At 43.7% G+C, this 13,459-nt stretch overlaps 1 protein-coding gene across 4 annotated transcripts in view; it reads right to left on the minus strand.

Moving 5' to 3' along the window:
- Positions 1–13,459, minus strand: part of RAB4A (RAB4A, member RAS oncogene family) — a 34,199-nt gene that overhangs the window by 8,115 nt on the left and 12,625 nt on the right. For 2 of the 4 annotated variants that reach the window (XM_033200517.1, XM_033200518.1), the window contains exons 2-4: positions 10,394–10,474; positions 8,174–8,288; positions 1,534–1,596 (exon numbers count right to left, since the gene is read on the minus strand). In XM_033200517.1, the coding sequence (XP_033056408.1) occupies positions 1,534–1,596; positions 8,174–8,288; positions 10,394–10,474 (259 nt within the window). Of the gene's footprint in view, positions 1–1,533; positions 1,597–8,173; positions 8,289–10,393; positions 10,475–13,459 lie in introns of those variants that run through there. The other 2 variants (XM_033200520.1, XM_033200519.1) reach the window with 2 other exon arrangements.

The raw sequence follows: 13,459 nt of genomic DNA on the forward strand, positions 1-13,459 counted from the left end.
CAGTCATTCTCACTACTCATACCGCTTTTCAACATTTCAGGGTAATGGCACCAACACCTTTAAGGTAACTCAGACAATGTGAATGCACCAAATATATACCAGAGTTTGTGGTATATACCAAATATATACCACAGAGTTTGTTTTGTTTTGTTTCTGGTAAAATGAGACAGTAAGTCAGATATTTTGTCATTTTTTGTTTGCCCAGTCATGGGGCAAAAGGAAAGAGACATTCCTTCATTCATTTGACATCTACTGAGCTCTTAGCATGTGCAAGGTACTAGACTCTGGTAGGCAAGATTTCATAGCTAACTGCTGCCACTTAATGAATCCTTGCAATGTGCCAGTACTTTGTTTTACAACTTTATCACATTGATTCTTTATAAGGATTCCATGACACAGACTGCCATTATTCTCCTTTTCCCTGAGAAATCCAAGGCCCAGAGAGATTAATTACGTTGCCCTAGGTCATACAGCAGCCAGTGGCAAAGCCAGGACTTGACCAGCTCTGTCTGGCTCCAGAACCGACTCTCAGACTTACTATTTTTGGCCCTCATGTGTCTAAAGACCGAGTTCTTCTCATGGCACTTTGCGAGCCTGACTGATGACTTCACACTTTAGCAGGCAGAGCCTTTCACTGCCGGGGCAAGTGCAGGAAGGGCTGGGCCAGAAACTGCCTGCTTCCTCTCAGAATGCCTGTCTCCAGGGACACAGATTGGAAGAGGGAAGCGGCTGACCGACAGCCGCTCACTGGACAGGTTCCTACCCAGAAAGGGCTCCCAGGTGATGCCGTTTAGATGACATGTTTCTGAGATAGTGCTACTCAGATCAGCGCTGTCGAATGGGATTTCTTCATGGATAGGAATGTTCTATAATCTGTTCTGATATGGTAGTCACCAGCCATGTGTAGCTACTGAGGACCTGAAATGTGGCCAGTGCAATCGGGGAACAGAATTTTTTATTTCAGTTAAATTGCCATATGTCACAAACAGCTACTATCTAAGTGCTTCACATTAACTAATTTAAATCTCCCAATGACCTCCTGAGGATCATGGGATTATTACTACCTCCATCTTACAGACAAGGAAACTAAGGCCCAGGCAGCTGAAGCAGCTAGCCTGAGAGGGTCACCCAGCTAGTGACTGCAACTGGGATTTGAACCAAGCAATCTCAGCCCAGCGTCTGTATCCTTGCCCTCTCTCAACTCACTTCTAATAACTTACCGTACATAAAGCTTTGTGAACCTGAAGGAAAGTGTCCAAGCATCATGTCAAGAAACGTAATGCAGTAAGACAGATTGCTTCATCTACCTAAAACCTTACAAACACATTTCTCTGCATGGGAAAGCAGTGGTAGGGGCTTGTTCAAAGACCTCTGAGACCCCAGATGGAAGGGCTAAGGGGCTTCCTGGATGCCAGCCACACCACCGTCCCCAGACACACAAAGCACACACTGCACGGAAGGCACCTTGCCAAGACCAGCCTTTGGGCTGCAGGGCACTGAGCAGCCTCCTTCACCACGGGCAGCTGGCATTACCTGGTGATATCATAGACGAGGAGAGCCCCAGCCGCACCTCGGTAATAACTTCTCGTCACGGACCTGGAAGAATTACACTGGTTTTACTTTCAATCGAGACCCTTTACCGTATCCCACCTTCCCATGAAAAAAAACCCCACGCTTGCTCTGTAAACCACGGCACAGGGACAGACGCCGGTTTAAAAGAGAAATGATTCAGACACCTGAACATATGTGAAAGGGGTTACTCTGCCTGAAATCACATCACTGCGACAAGTAGGAGATTCCTTCAAAGCAGATGCAGCTCTCTGATGGATGTCTCCTTTGAGAACTCCTAGCAGGGTGAGCTGTCTGCAGGCGGAAGCCAGCACCACCCACTAGATGGGCACTAAGGGGCTCAGCAATCCACCCGCTTCTCTGTGGGCTCCTCATCTACCCCACTCCCTAGCACAACTCTCTCCATCTCTTCCAGTTCTCGCCACCTCTTGGGGCGGTGGAATCCATAGTCACCATGGCCCTGCATCCATCTGCATCCCTGCCCCATTACCATGGGGAAACTGAGTGTGCCAGCATGTCATATCCACTCTCACATTCAAGAAGGCGTCTTTCGTTGAAGGCGTCTTTCGGTCACACGTTTTCCCTTACATTGTCAATCTCTCCCTCTTTGCTAGATTTTTCCCATTAGTGGCCTGACACCTATAATCCCAGCACTTTAGGAGGCCCAGGAGGGAGGACTGGTTGAGGCCAGGAGTTTGAGACCAGCCTGGGTAAGACGAGAGACCCTGTCTGTATAAAAAATTAGCCAGGCATGGCAGTGCACACCTATAATCCCAGCTACTCAGGAAGCTGAGGCAGGAGGACTGCTTGAGCCCAAGAGTTCGAGGTGATGATGAGCTATGATCATGCCACTGCGCTCCAGCCTGGGCAACAGAAAAAAAAAAAAAAAAAGCCAGGAGTTCAGGATTTTTCCTATTAGCAAAACAAAAATAAATTGGCTCTGGTAGCACCCATCTTAAAACACAAAACAGAAATATGCTGCACAATCTTTTCAGCTACTGTCCCACTGTCTGCTCTTCTCCATATCTAACTCTGTTTTCTTGAGACAGAGTTTCGCTCGTTACCCAGGCTATAGCGCAATGGCGCGATCTCAGCTCACTGCAACTTCACCTCCCAGGTTCAAGCAATTCTCCTGCCTCAGTCTCCCGAGTAGCTGGGATTACAGGCACCCGCCACCACGGGATTTCACCATGTTAGCCAGGCTGGTCTTGAACTCCTGACCTCAGATGATCCACCCACCTCTGCCTTCAAAAGTGCTGGGATTACAGGCGTGAACCACCACGCCTGGCCCCACATCCAGCTTTCTGAAAGAGCTGTCTTTACCTGCAGCTTCCTCCTCTTCATCTCCAACCTGATGTCTCTCTCTGCTACTCCCCAAAAGCCTGTCAAGATCCCCACCCTCTGTGCACCCGAAGCTCACTCACTCGCGCAGCCTCTGCGCCCTGCACTCTGCTAGTCTTCCTCCCGTGCACCAGCCACTTCTCTTGGCTCTGGTCATTCTTCCGAATCTGCCCTGCTGGGATTGCAATTCCCCAGAGCTGGGTTCTGAGCTCTCTTAACATTCGACTCAAATTTTGTCTCCAGCTCAGATCCAAGTGCTGCCTCCGTATCTCCATGAGACTGCCTGATAAACATGTCAAACTTAACATTTGCACAGCAGAACTCTTTTTGGTTCCACCCTCCAGGCCCATCCTGGCCTAGGAAGAGGCATCACTACCCACCCTGTTTCTAAAGCAAATCAGCTCCACGTTCATCCTCAACTCCTGTCCACTTTCACATTCACTCCGCCTGCCTAGTCCAGTCTCCTAAACAGATCCTGTGTCTGCCCACACTGCTGTCCCTGCTGCCACGTGTGGCCCACAGTCCATTCTTCAGAGCAGCCCAACTCATCAAGGCCCACGACAGGACATACCCCTCACTGTACCTGGCCCTTTGGCCCCATTCTCTTCCCTGCTCCCAGCCCCTGCCACTCCCATCTGGGCTTGTCACACCGCTGGCTTTCCTTGTCCCTTGGGTCTCATTAACACTATCTCCTCGGCAACGTTCCCCAAGCACCCCCATCCAGTGGACCCCCTCTGTCTATCTCAGTGTGTTGTCTCCTGGGTGGCACCATCCCACTTGGTGGGATGCTCTGTCTCTGTCTCTGTGTTGGCTGCTGCCTCCCCTCCACAGGGCAGGGCTCTGCTGTCTCACTCACCAGAGGACCCCAGTCCCTAGCACAGGGCCTGGACAACTGCTAGCTAGACATTTCCAGAACTTAACTGTGGCCTAGTTTTAAAAAAACATATTTGGTCTTCATCCCAGGTTCCTGGCACAGAGGCCCAAACCCCTGTGATTTCCTTAATGATAAAGGTATCTTTTGTAAGCCAAGGAGATAACTGTGGGAAGAGGAGCAGGCTAGAGAACCTTGGGATGGGGGCTGTGGCCGTGGGAGCCCTCGCCGTGTGAGGAGAGTGCTGGAACTTCTAGCCTCGCCTCAGCCCTCTGGGGAGGAAAGAGGAGCTGGATGGAGATTGAGTCACTCATCAATGGACAATGTTTTAATCAATCATGCCTATGTAAAAAAAAAAAAAACCCACAAAAAAAACCAAAATGATGGTGTTCAGAGAGTTCCTGGGCTGTTGATGGCACGGAGGTGCTGGGAGGGTGGCCCATCCCCATACGGTGTCCTCCTGAGCACCTCCTCCACTGGGCTGTGCCTGAATTGACACCTATCTAACAAACCAGTAAATGCCCGGAAAAACGTTTTTCCTGAGTTGTGTGAATCATTCTAAAGAATTCTCCAACCTGACAGGGATGTGAGGGATGTGAGGGATGGAGGGCGTGGGAACTGTCAGATCTGCAGTTGGCCAAGAAGTGCGGGAAGCCTGGGCACTAAAGTGGTGACTGGCATCTGAAGTCAGGGTGGCAGTCTAGGAGACTAAGCCCTTAGCCTGGAGAGTCTCCATTAATTCTGGGTAGTGTCAGAAGTGAACTGAAGTATTGGACACCCAGCTGGTGTCAGAGAATCCAACTGGCTGGTGTGAAGAAAAACCCCACAGACTTGATGTCAGGAAAAAAAAAAAAAAAGAAAGACACCACAGAAATGAACAGTGCCTATCCTTGGAGAACAAGGAAACCGTGGAGCTTGCAACAAACAAACAAAATGACTAATTATTACTTTGCTACTTGGAAAAGAAGAGCTACTTTTAAATGCTCTTTTTAGCCCTTAGGAAGCTTCAAACTCTTCATGGAGCTTGAAGCTTTTCCTCTCTGCCTTGAGACCGTTACCAAGAGAGGCACACGCTTTACGGACTGGCGGCAGGTACAGGTGCAGAGTGGACTGTCTGCCTTCCCCCCACAGCCTCCTAGGGCAGGGGGAAAGGCCTTGCTTCTTCATGTCTATTAAGAGGCAGCGCCTTCCTATTCTTGCTCAGCAGGCACCTGGCTTCTAGAGGAAGAGGGAACTAACGGTTCTCTTCAAGATACGCTATATCACATCTACTTCTTAAAATTTTACTTTCGGATTTATTTTACAACACTGTCTTTTGACAAATGGTTTCTTGTACAAATTATTCAAGTATACAAATTTACACATTTAAGAGTACTACTCTGAGGTGTTAAATTTTCTTACAAAAGTAATTTTAACCAACATAATACATGTGGATAGTTTTAAAGTGAAATGTTATGAAAAGTCTCTGAATTAAATACAGGTATCTCCTGCCTCACTCCTCTATGGGAGCCCTACTCTCCACAAGCAAGGTGAGTTCTCTTTCTGGTAACTGGGTTTCCTTTAAGTCATTAAAAGAGCACATACTGCACCCCTATGTGCTAGACACTATTCTGGGCACAGGGGAAACAAACAGAAAACTCAAAAACCCTTACACTCATGGATCTTACAGTTTCTTTCTTCTCATTTCTACAAAAGGTTTAGGAAACTGTGAATTTCAGAGCTGTTTCTTCCCCGCTCTGACAAGAGTCGTGAGCTCACTTACAGACTCCTCACTTGTTCTCCTGGTCCTCCTGGAAGGGCAGTGCCATCACATACTGACTGCCGTCTTAGTCTTCCCTCACAGTCCCGCTAGACCTGTGCCATTCTGAGCTGGATCTTCCTGCTGGCTTCATTTTCCTCTTTCTCAGTTCATGCCCTTGTCCTGGTGAAGTATATCCTCTTAAACTTCCTAAGAAAGTACATTTCTAAGAAGTCTCTAAGAAAGATAATCTTGGCTTCCTCCTCATTCTTGCACATCTGTTGGTATTCAGCTTTTACTCGCACAGTTACAGTTTGGCTAAGGTTAGAATTTTAGGTTGAAGAATTATTTCACCCTGAGTTTTGAAGGCAGTACTTCCATTTCTTTTAGCCTCCAATGTTGCTGTGGCAGGGTTCAAAGCAATTCCATTTCTCACACTTTATATGTGGCTGCTTTTTCCCTCTTGGAACCTTTTTGGTCTCCTTTACTTCATCTCTGGTGTTCTGAAATTTCACATGACATGCTCTGGTCTGGACTTTTTCCTTACTATGTTTGATTTTAGGTGGGCCAATTAATCTGGAATCTCATTCCTTCAGTGAAACATTTTCTACTGTTTCCTCTGCTCTTCTCTCTTCTGGAACTCCTAATAGTCAGGCATTGCATCTTCTGGATTAATTCTGGATGACTCTTTACGTCATCGCTCCCATTTTTCACCATGAGTTTACTTATTATTCTGATCGCTCTTTTTAAGTATGACTTTGTTTCTATTACATACTTCAACTCTGCTCTTCTTTCTGAGGATACTGTGGTTTTAGTGTGATTTTCTTATTCCCTGAAAGTTCCAGCTTCTTTCCTTTGAGCTCTCTCTTTTGCTATAGAAACTTTCTTCAAATTTCTGCCTGATCATTAAGAGCAAGGAATGAAAAAGTCTAAAAGCAGCTCTTTATGTGTGGGTGAAGCGGGTGGGCCTGGAGGGTTTCACTGTCAGATGACTGGATAGAGATCGGGCTGTTTCACCGGGAAAGCAAAACGCAGTACCTTTAAGGCTTTCCTTTCCGACTATTCATTTTTCTGCAGAGAAGGCTCCTTTCTCCTATGTGGGACATACACACCTGGCTGCCAGTGACCAGGAAAGAGGTTGCGGGCAGGGGGGGTGCAGTTGGGGGCCAGAAGCTTTCACTTTCACTTAATTTCCCTCTTTTCAGGCCTGACCCCGTGCCCTCAGGTAGGCCTTATGACCTTGAGTCTAGACTCCATTTCAACGTAAAAGACTGAACCTCTTATTTCGTGTGTAAACATGAACCTCTGTAAGGTCTACCTCCTGTAGAACCTGATGCTTCCAAATGCTGACCTTTTCTGGGACTCCGGAGGAGGAAATGGCTTCCCCCATTACAGCGCTTAAGGCAGAGCTCCTTCTGCTGTCAGAGCACCATCTACTTCCTATCTTTAAGAATTTTTTTGGAAATCTCTCAACCATAATTGTGCACTCTCTCAATCTTGGCCTTTTTGAGTTAATTCAATTTCAGTTACTTAATAGATATTTCAGTGGGGTTCTGAGAAGGAAAAGGCATACATGTCTAATTGAATCCACCATGTTTAATCAATGCTTCCAGAAAAATGATGGTGATTAAAGGTGGTTATGGTATTTTTGAAGCAATTATTGAACTTCAATTACTTAATTAATTTTTGAGACGGAGTTTTGTTCTTGTTGCCCAGGCTGGACTACAATGGCATTATCTCAGCTCACTGCAACCTCCACCTCCCGGGTTCAAGCGATTTTCCTGCCTCAGCCTCCAGAGTAGCTGGGATTACAGGTACCTGCCACCATGCTCGGCTAATTATTTTTATTTTTAGTAGAGAAGGGGTTACACCATGTTGGCCAGGCTGGTCTTGAACTCCTAATCTCAGGTGAGGAAGTCTACCTTGGCCTCCCAAAGTGCTGGGATTACAGGCATGAGCCACTGTGCCCGGCCAAACTTCAATGATTTAATATAAGATATATACTCAACTTTAAGTGAAATGTTTACAAATGGGGTGGATTTCACTGAATTATAAAACTATCTGTTCTGACTGTGCATCTGTGCAAAAACCACAACTAAAATATTAATCTATTTTCTTGCTTTAGTAGTTACAGAATACTAAACATGTAACCTCATTTGCAGTGACTGAAGTCATTCTGAGCCTCAATTATGACTCTATTGTAATAAAAGTGTGGACAGAATATTTTGTGGAGTGTGTATCAAACATCAGAACATGCTCTAGTTAATGTAAAACAAAACAAACCCTCACAAGAGGTTTTAAAAAGTTCTTCTTTAAAAAAGGAACACAGAAAAAAACAAGCTTGTGCTTTGATGTGAATCTAGAAACATACTGTACAATACACAGTTGTCACATCCTCCTGAGAACGGGTCAGCCTCCGAATGATAATGCAGTTGCCTGGAAATCCTCCTGTATTCTTTAGTAATCCATGCTGCAGAGAGCTAACCTGAATTTTAGCTGTCTTGTCAATCAAAGTTTCCAAAAATGAAGTTTCTGAGATTAGGACAAGGAAGCGGTGTGTTGGGGAGGGGGTGAGACCTTACATATTGAGAGAATATCATCAAGTATTTCAAATCAAATTTTCAAATATTTTTATTAAGTTAGAGAAAAGCTACCTGAATCGTTCTTGTCCTGCTGTATCCCATATTTGTAACTTTACATATTTACCACCAACATTTATTATCTTTGAACCAAATTCCACTCCTATTGTATGATTTGAGTCATCTTTGACTAAAAAAGAAAAACAAGAACAGCACATTTAATTTTAGAACATTAACAGGCTTATCAATTTAAACAAGTGACACTAAAACCAAGAGTTACATCAATGGGGAATGGACATTGCTCTAGCCATTCATTTCTCCAACATTCCACTGAGAAGATGCATTTAGTTTAAAAGATAATACACATAGCCCCTATTCTCCAACAGACATAAAAGTTTTTCTCAAAACCCCTAAACAAATCATACATTTAAAAACCTATGCCTGAAGGTAGCCCTGCCATACCCGAACCACATGCAATTGTGCGCTGTGAAGATGCTCACAGATGGCGACTGCTGACGTACCAGGGTACCATTCTGAAGGGCGTAATGCCCAGTGACAGGTCTGGAACTCAGGAAGTAATGAGGTGGAGACAGTTTCAACTACTGTATTAAATATTCTAAAGAAATAACAGTGAATGGAAGGAAAAGCAGGGGAAAAGGGAAAAGGAGGAAAAAAACTGAACCAAAGAATAAACACCCTCCAACAAAGCCCAAAACAAAACACCCTCCAACAAAGCCCAAAACAAAACCCTACGCAATCTACAGGTGTTTGAGTTTTCATTAATTGTAGTGTTCTATAGAAATGATTTGGGATGAATTTGTTGGAGAAATTAGTACTACTTGAATGGGCAGGAGAGAGGCAAAATAAGTATTTTGCTAAACCCAGTGGGAATACACGGCCTACGAAAGAACATTTCGGTGATGATGAACAGATAAGCTAAAATTGAATATCATGGCTATCCAGTCCATTGGCTAGTTTGTATTTTGTAACTGCAGAACAAAATTTAATTTTTCCAGGGATCAGGGATGCCACTTGGCAACTGGATTTATTATTCACAGGGCAGAGGGTGGATAAATGGTTACAGTGACTATGCTAGTCTGTTTCATGCCCAAACAGTATAGAACTAGTATGGAAATTCCATTAGGAGTAAACTACCAGGAAAAATGCAGAGTAAAATCCTTCAAAAAACAATAGCTAAAGGCCAGGGGCATCCTGGTTACAAAGAGAGACCTTCTGTTCATCACTGTTGTGAGGAGCTGTGGGGAGGACCATGCAGGGGAGTTCTCTGAGGAGGAGAGAATGATTACATAAGCTGAGTACCTGGCCCAGTACCCTCTGGGTATTCTTTTCTAAGACTATACCATGCAAAGTCTTGGTAACATGTAAATAAACTATCCAGTGAATGAATACTTGTTAAGTTCAGTAAGGACCGGTTCTGTGACTAAGCCACACTGGGTCCATGTCATTAAACAAACAGGCTCCAACAAGCTCTTGGTTGATGAAAATGGAAGTAGCAGAGTAAATTTCTAGGATTTTATTATTCTTCAAAGCTTTCTGCCAAGCCACCCCATACTGGCTCTTTCTCCTTTTTACCCACCACCTACAGTGTCTCACGTATACTTTCTTAAGATACACTTAAATAAAAAAGACATTCTGTTTTTGAACCTTCACCCACCTGCCACTAATTAGACAGGTCTTTCTCCACAATTCTTTCCATTATGATAAAAACATTTTTTTATTTTAAGGGCCTTTCAAACCTACAGTCTTCTACAGCTTTCCAAGGTCTCACATAGTTTGAAATAAAAAATTCAACCTCCCTTACCAAAACAGTGAAGGTTGATGGTAAAAGATGGGCTGTGTGGTCAAGAGGTCTGTTCCTGGCCTATAAAACAGAATTGATGACAGCAACTGCCTTAACTACAATACAAGCCCACTATGAAGACCAAATGTTGTTATTTTATCCAAAATGTATGCCTAGAGTTTCTCTGGCCACTCTGTCAGGAAATGGGATTCCCGCCAGAGAACCCCTTTGCTATCTTCAATATCACTGTAAGATCTCTCAGCATTTGGAAAATGTACAGTATAAGTAACCATATATTGAACCATTATTAAACTGAAATGCTAACTTAATAAAAAATCACATCACCCAAAGTTTAGTAACATAACCCTTTAACATACTTTCAAACTATTACTTTTCTCCTCTGAAAAAAGTTTAAGTTTTACTGTAAACAACTCTGAGCAAGAGAGGGCTCTCAGAAGACATGCATGGGAGAATGACCATTTGATGACACTTACATTTTTTTTCAATAAACTGATGAAGTAAGCAAGATTTGCCAGTTCCTGCATTTCCAATAACCAAGAACTTAAACAAAAAATCTGAAAGATAAAAAGAGACTGTGAAAATAACTTCAAAATGGTGCTGTGAATTTCTTCTTAGATCATGATCATAAAATTTAGTATCTTAGTTGTTAATACAACAGGAAAAAGAGGTAACTGAGTATCTTGTGAAATGACACTATGCGTGTTGACTTACCTTCACATTTAAGGATTTTAGATATTTGGCTGACATGTTAAGTCAGCGGTTTTCCAAACTGTGCTCTCTGAATAATTACTTTGCAAGCTGAAAGTATGAAAACTACTGTTGGAATGAATAAAACTTGTCCCTCTGCTAGCCACTATTCAAAGAAATATGCATAATCAGTTGGCAGCAAACTTAGTTTAGAAATTTCAAGTGTTTTCTGTACAAAAGAGTAAGCCTGGTAGACTTTGAAGAGTCTACTTCTTACTTCTTTTTAAAAAGCAGGGGAAAAGGGAAAAGGAGGAAAAAAATAAGTTTTGTCTGCACTTGCAGATTTACGTGGTCTTGCTTCTTTTCCCTCATCTGTAATTTGTTAGCGGCATAAGCCAAGTTTAGGTCAGCACTTCAAGTGTGAAATTTGTCTGATTCAATGACAAACTGAATAATTTCTTCTTTACACATAGTAATACATTCAATTTGGGATATTATTTTTTATAAAATGGAAATAAAGGATTTCCAAATGGAAATTGTTAATTAGCATGATGTAGTATCGGTAACTTCATATTACCCATATTAATTCACTTTGTTTTTTGTGTTATCAGAGAACCGTACGTAGTTCTGCATAGCTTAGGAGCTGAGGAGCTCGGGAGGACCAGAACACCAACTCCCCCTCCCCGTTTCACTCAGCTGCTAAGTCCACTCCCTACCCTTGCTCCTGACCCACCACTGCTAATCCCCACTGCTGCCTGACTCCTTCTGTGGTCTCAAAGGCTCTGCTCCGTATTCCTGGCTCCCCTGTTTGTACCTTTGAAAGTGTCACCTCCATACTCTTTTCCAGATCAGACCAAGCACTCCCTCCTCAATTAAGCTCCAAGAGTGTGTTCCTTTACTGATGCTTGGCCTAGCTCTGTCACCTGTTTCTTAAGAACTATGTTAATCACCACTGAGAGATGAAGCCTATTCAACATCTCATAATATTCACATGGTTACAGGCAATCAAACTAAAAATAATGCTATTAGAATTTTGTTGGCATTAAAAAATTCCAGGCTAAGCGCGTTGGCTCACAACTGTAATACCAGCACTTTGGAAGGTTAAGGAGGGAGGACTGCTCGAGCCCAGGAGTTGAAGGCCAGCCTTGGCAACATACGAAATTCTGTTCCTAAAAAAAATAAAAATAAAAAACTTAGCTGGGTGTGGTAGCACACACCTGTAGTCCCAGCTACTTGTGAGGCTGAGGAGGGTACACACCTGAGTCCAGGGGTTCAAGGCTGCAACGAGTTAGGGTCACGCCACTACACCCCAGCTTGGGTGACAGAGCACTCTGTCTGTAAACTAATTATTCAATGGATAGGTTAAAGAGTAAAATGGACAAAACTGAGGAGAGAATTAGTGAATCAAAATAAAACCTGGAGATTTCAGTAGGCTGTACCGAGAGCTGAAGACAGAACATATAAAAGAACTCAAGAGACATGAAGGATTGAAGGAAAAGACCTAACATGGGTCTAACAGGAATTTTAAAATTAAAAAAAGAAGAGAATGAGGGTAGAGAGACCATATTTAAAGAAATAATGGCTGAGAATTTTATAGAATTAAAATTAAAGGATTGTTCAAATAAAAAATAACTCTGAACCATGAGAAGAATAAATAAGGATAAACCTACACATAAATACATAATTGTGAAACTGCAGAATAAACATGAAGACTGTAAAAGCAATAAGAAAGGAAAAAAGGCTTATAAAGAAACTAGGTATCTTGATTCCAAAGGTCCAAAAACAAAGGCGTACTATCCTCACATGGCTGAGAAGAGGGGCAACACTGTTGCATTTGATGTGCAAAAAAATTACCCTTAAAGCCCAGGTGGTCTTCCACTTCCAGGACAATGGAGTAGAAGAACTTTTTCCTATTTTTCTCACTAAGAACAACTAAAAACCCTAGAAAAGGACGGGCGTGGTGGCTCAGGCCTGTAATCCCAGTACTTTGGGAGACCGAGGCAGGTGGATCACCTGAGTCAGGAGTTCGAGACCAGCCTGGCCAACAGCGAAACCCTGTCTCTACTAAAAGTACAAAAATGAGGCAGGCGTGGTGATGGGTGCCTGTAATCCCAGCTACTCAGGAAGCTGAGGCAGGAGAATCCCTGGAACCTGGGAGGTGGATTGCAATGGGCTGAGACTGCGCCACTGCACTCCGGCCTGGGCGACAGAACAAAACTCCGTCCAAAACAAAACAAAACAAAACAAAAACCACCCTAGAAAAGAAATATAAAAGACTCTGAGGCCGGGCTGAGACAGGCGGATCACCTGAGGTCAGGAGTTCGAGACCAGCCTGGCCAACATGATGAAACCCTGTCTCTACTAAAAATCTTTTAAAAATTTAAAAAAATTAGTCAGGCATGGTGGAGAGCACCTGTAATCCCAGCTACTCAGGAGGCTGAGGCAGGAGAATCGCTTGAACCTAGGAGGCAGAGGTTGCAGTGAAGCAAGATTGTGCCACTGCACTCCAGCCTGGGCAGCAAGAGTGAAACTCCGTCTCACACACACAAAAAAAAAAAAAAAAAAAGACTCTGAAAGGGTGGAGCAATAGAAGGCCAGTGTACCAGAGATTTCAGTGTACCAGGGATTTCAGGGCCCAAGGAATGATCTGGAAGGAAGTTCCCTGGGTTCTTTTTGCCTCTTATATCCTAGGCTTGGAGCAGAACAAGCTGGCAACCCAGAAATGCCAATGGATGCAGACAAAAAAAAAGTCCTAGTGAAAGCCTGCTCTCTGTAGCCATGGGACCAAAAAAGGGGCAGCCAAGCAAGAGAGAGGAAAACTCTTCCACAATAATGACTCTATTCTAGCCAAG

The sequence above is a fragment of the Trachypithecus francoisi genome, unplaced genomic scaffold, assembly GCF_009764315.1.
Source record: "Trachypithecus francoisi isolate TF-2019V2 unplaced genomic scaffold, Tfra_2.0 Lachesis_group5, whole genome shotgun sequence".
NCBI classification, from domain to species: Eukaryota; Metazoa; Chordata; class Mammalia; order Primates; family Cercopithecidae; genus Trachypithecus; species Trachypithecus francoisi.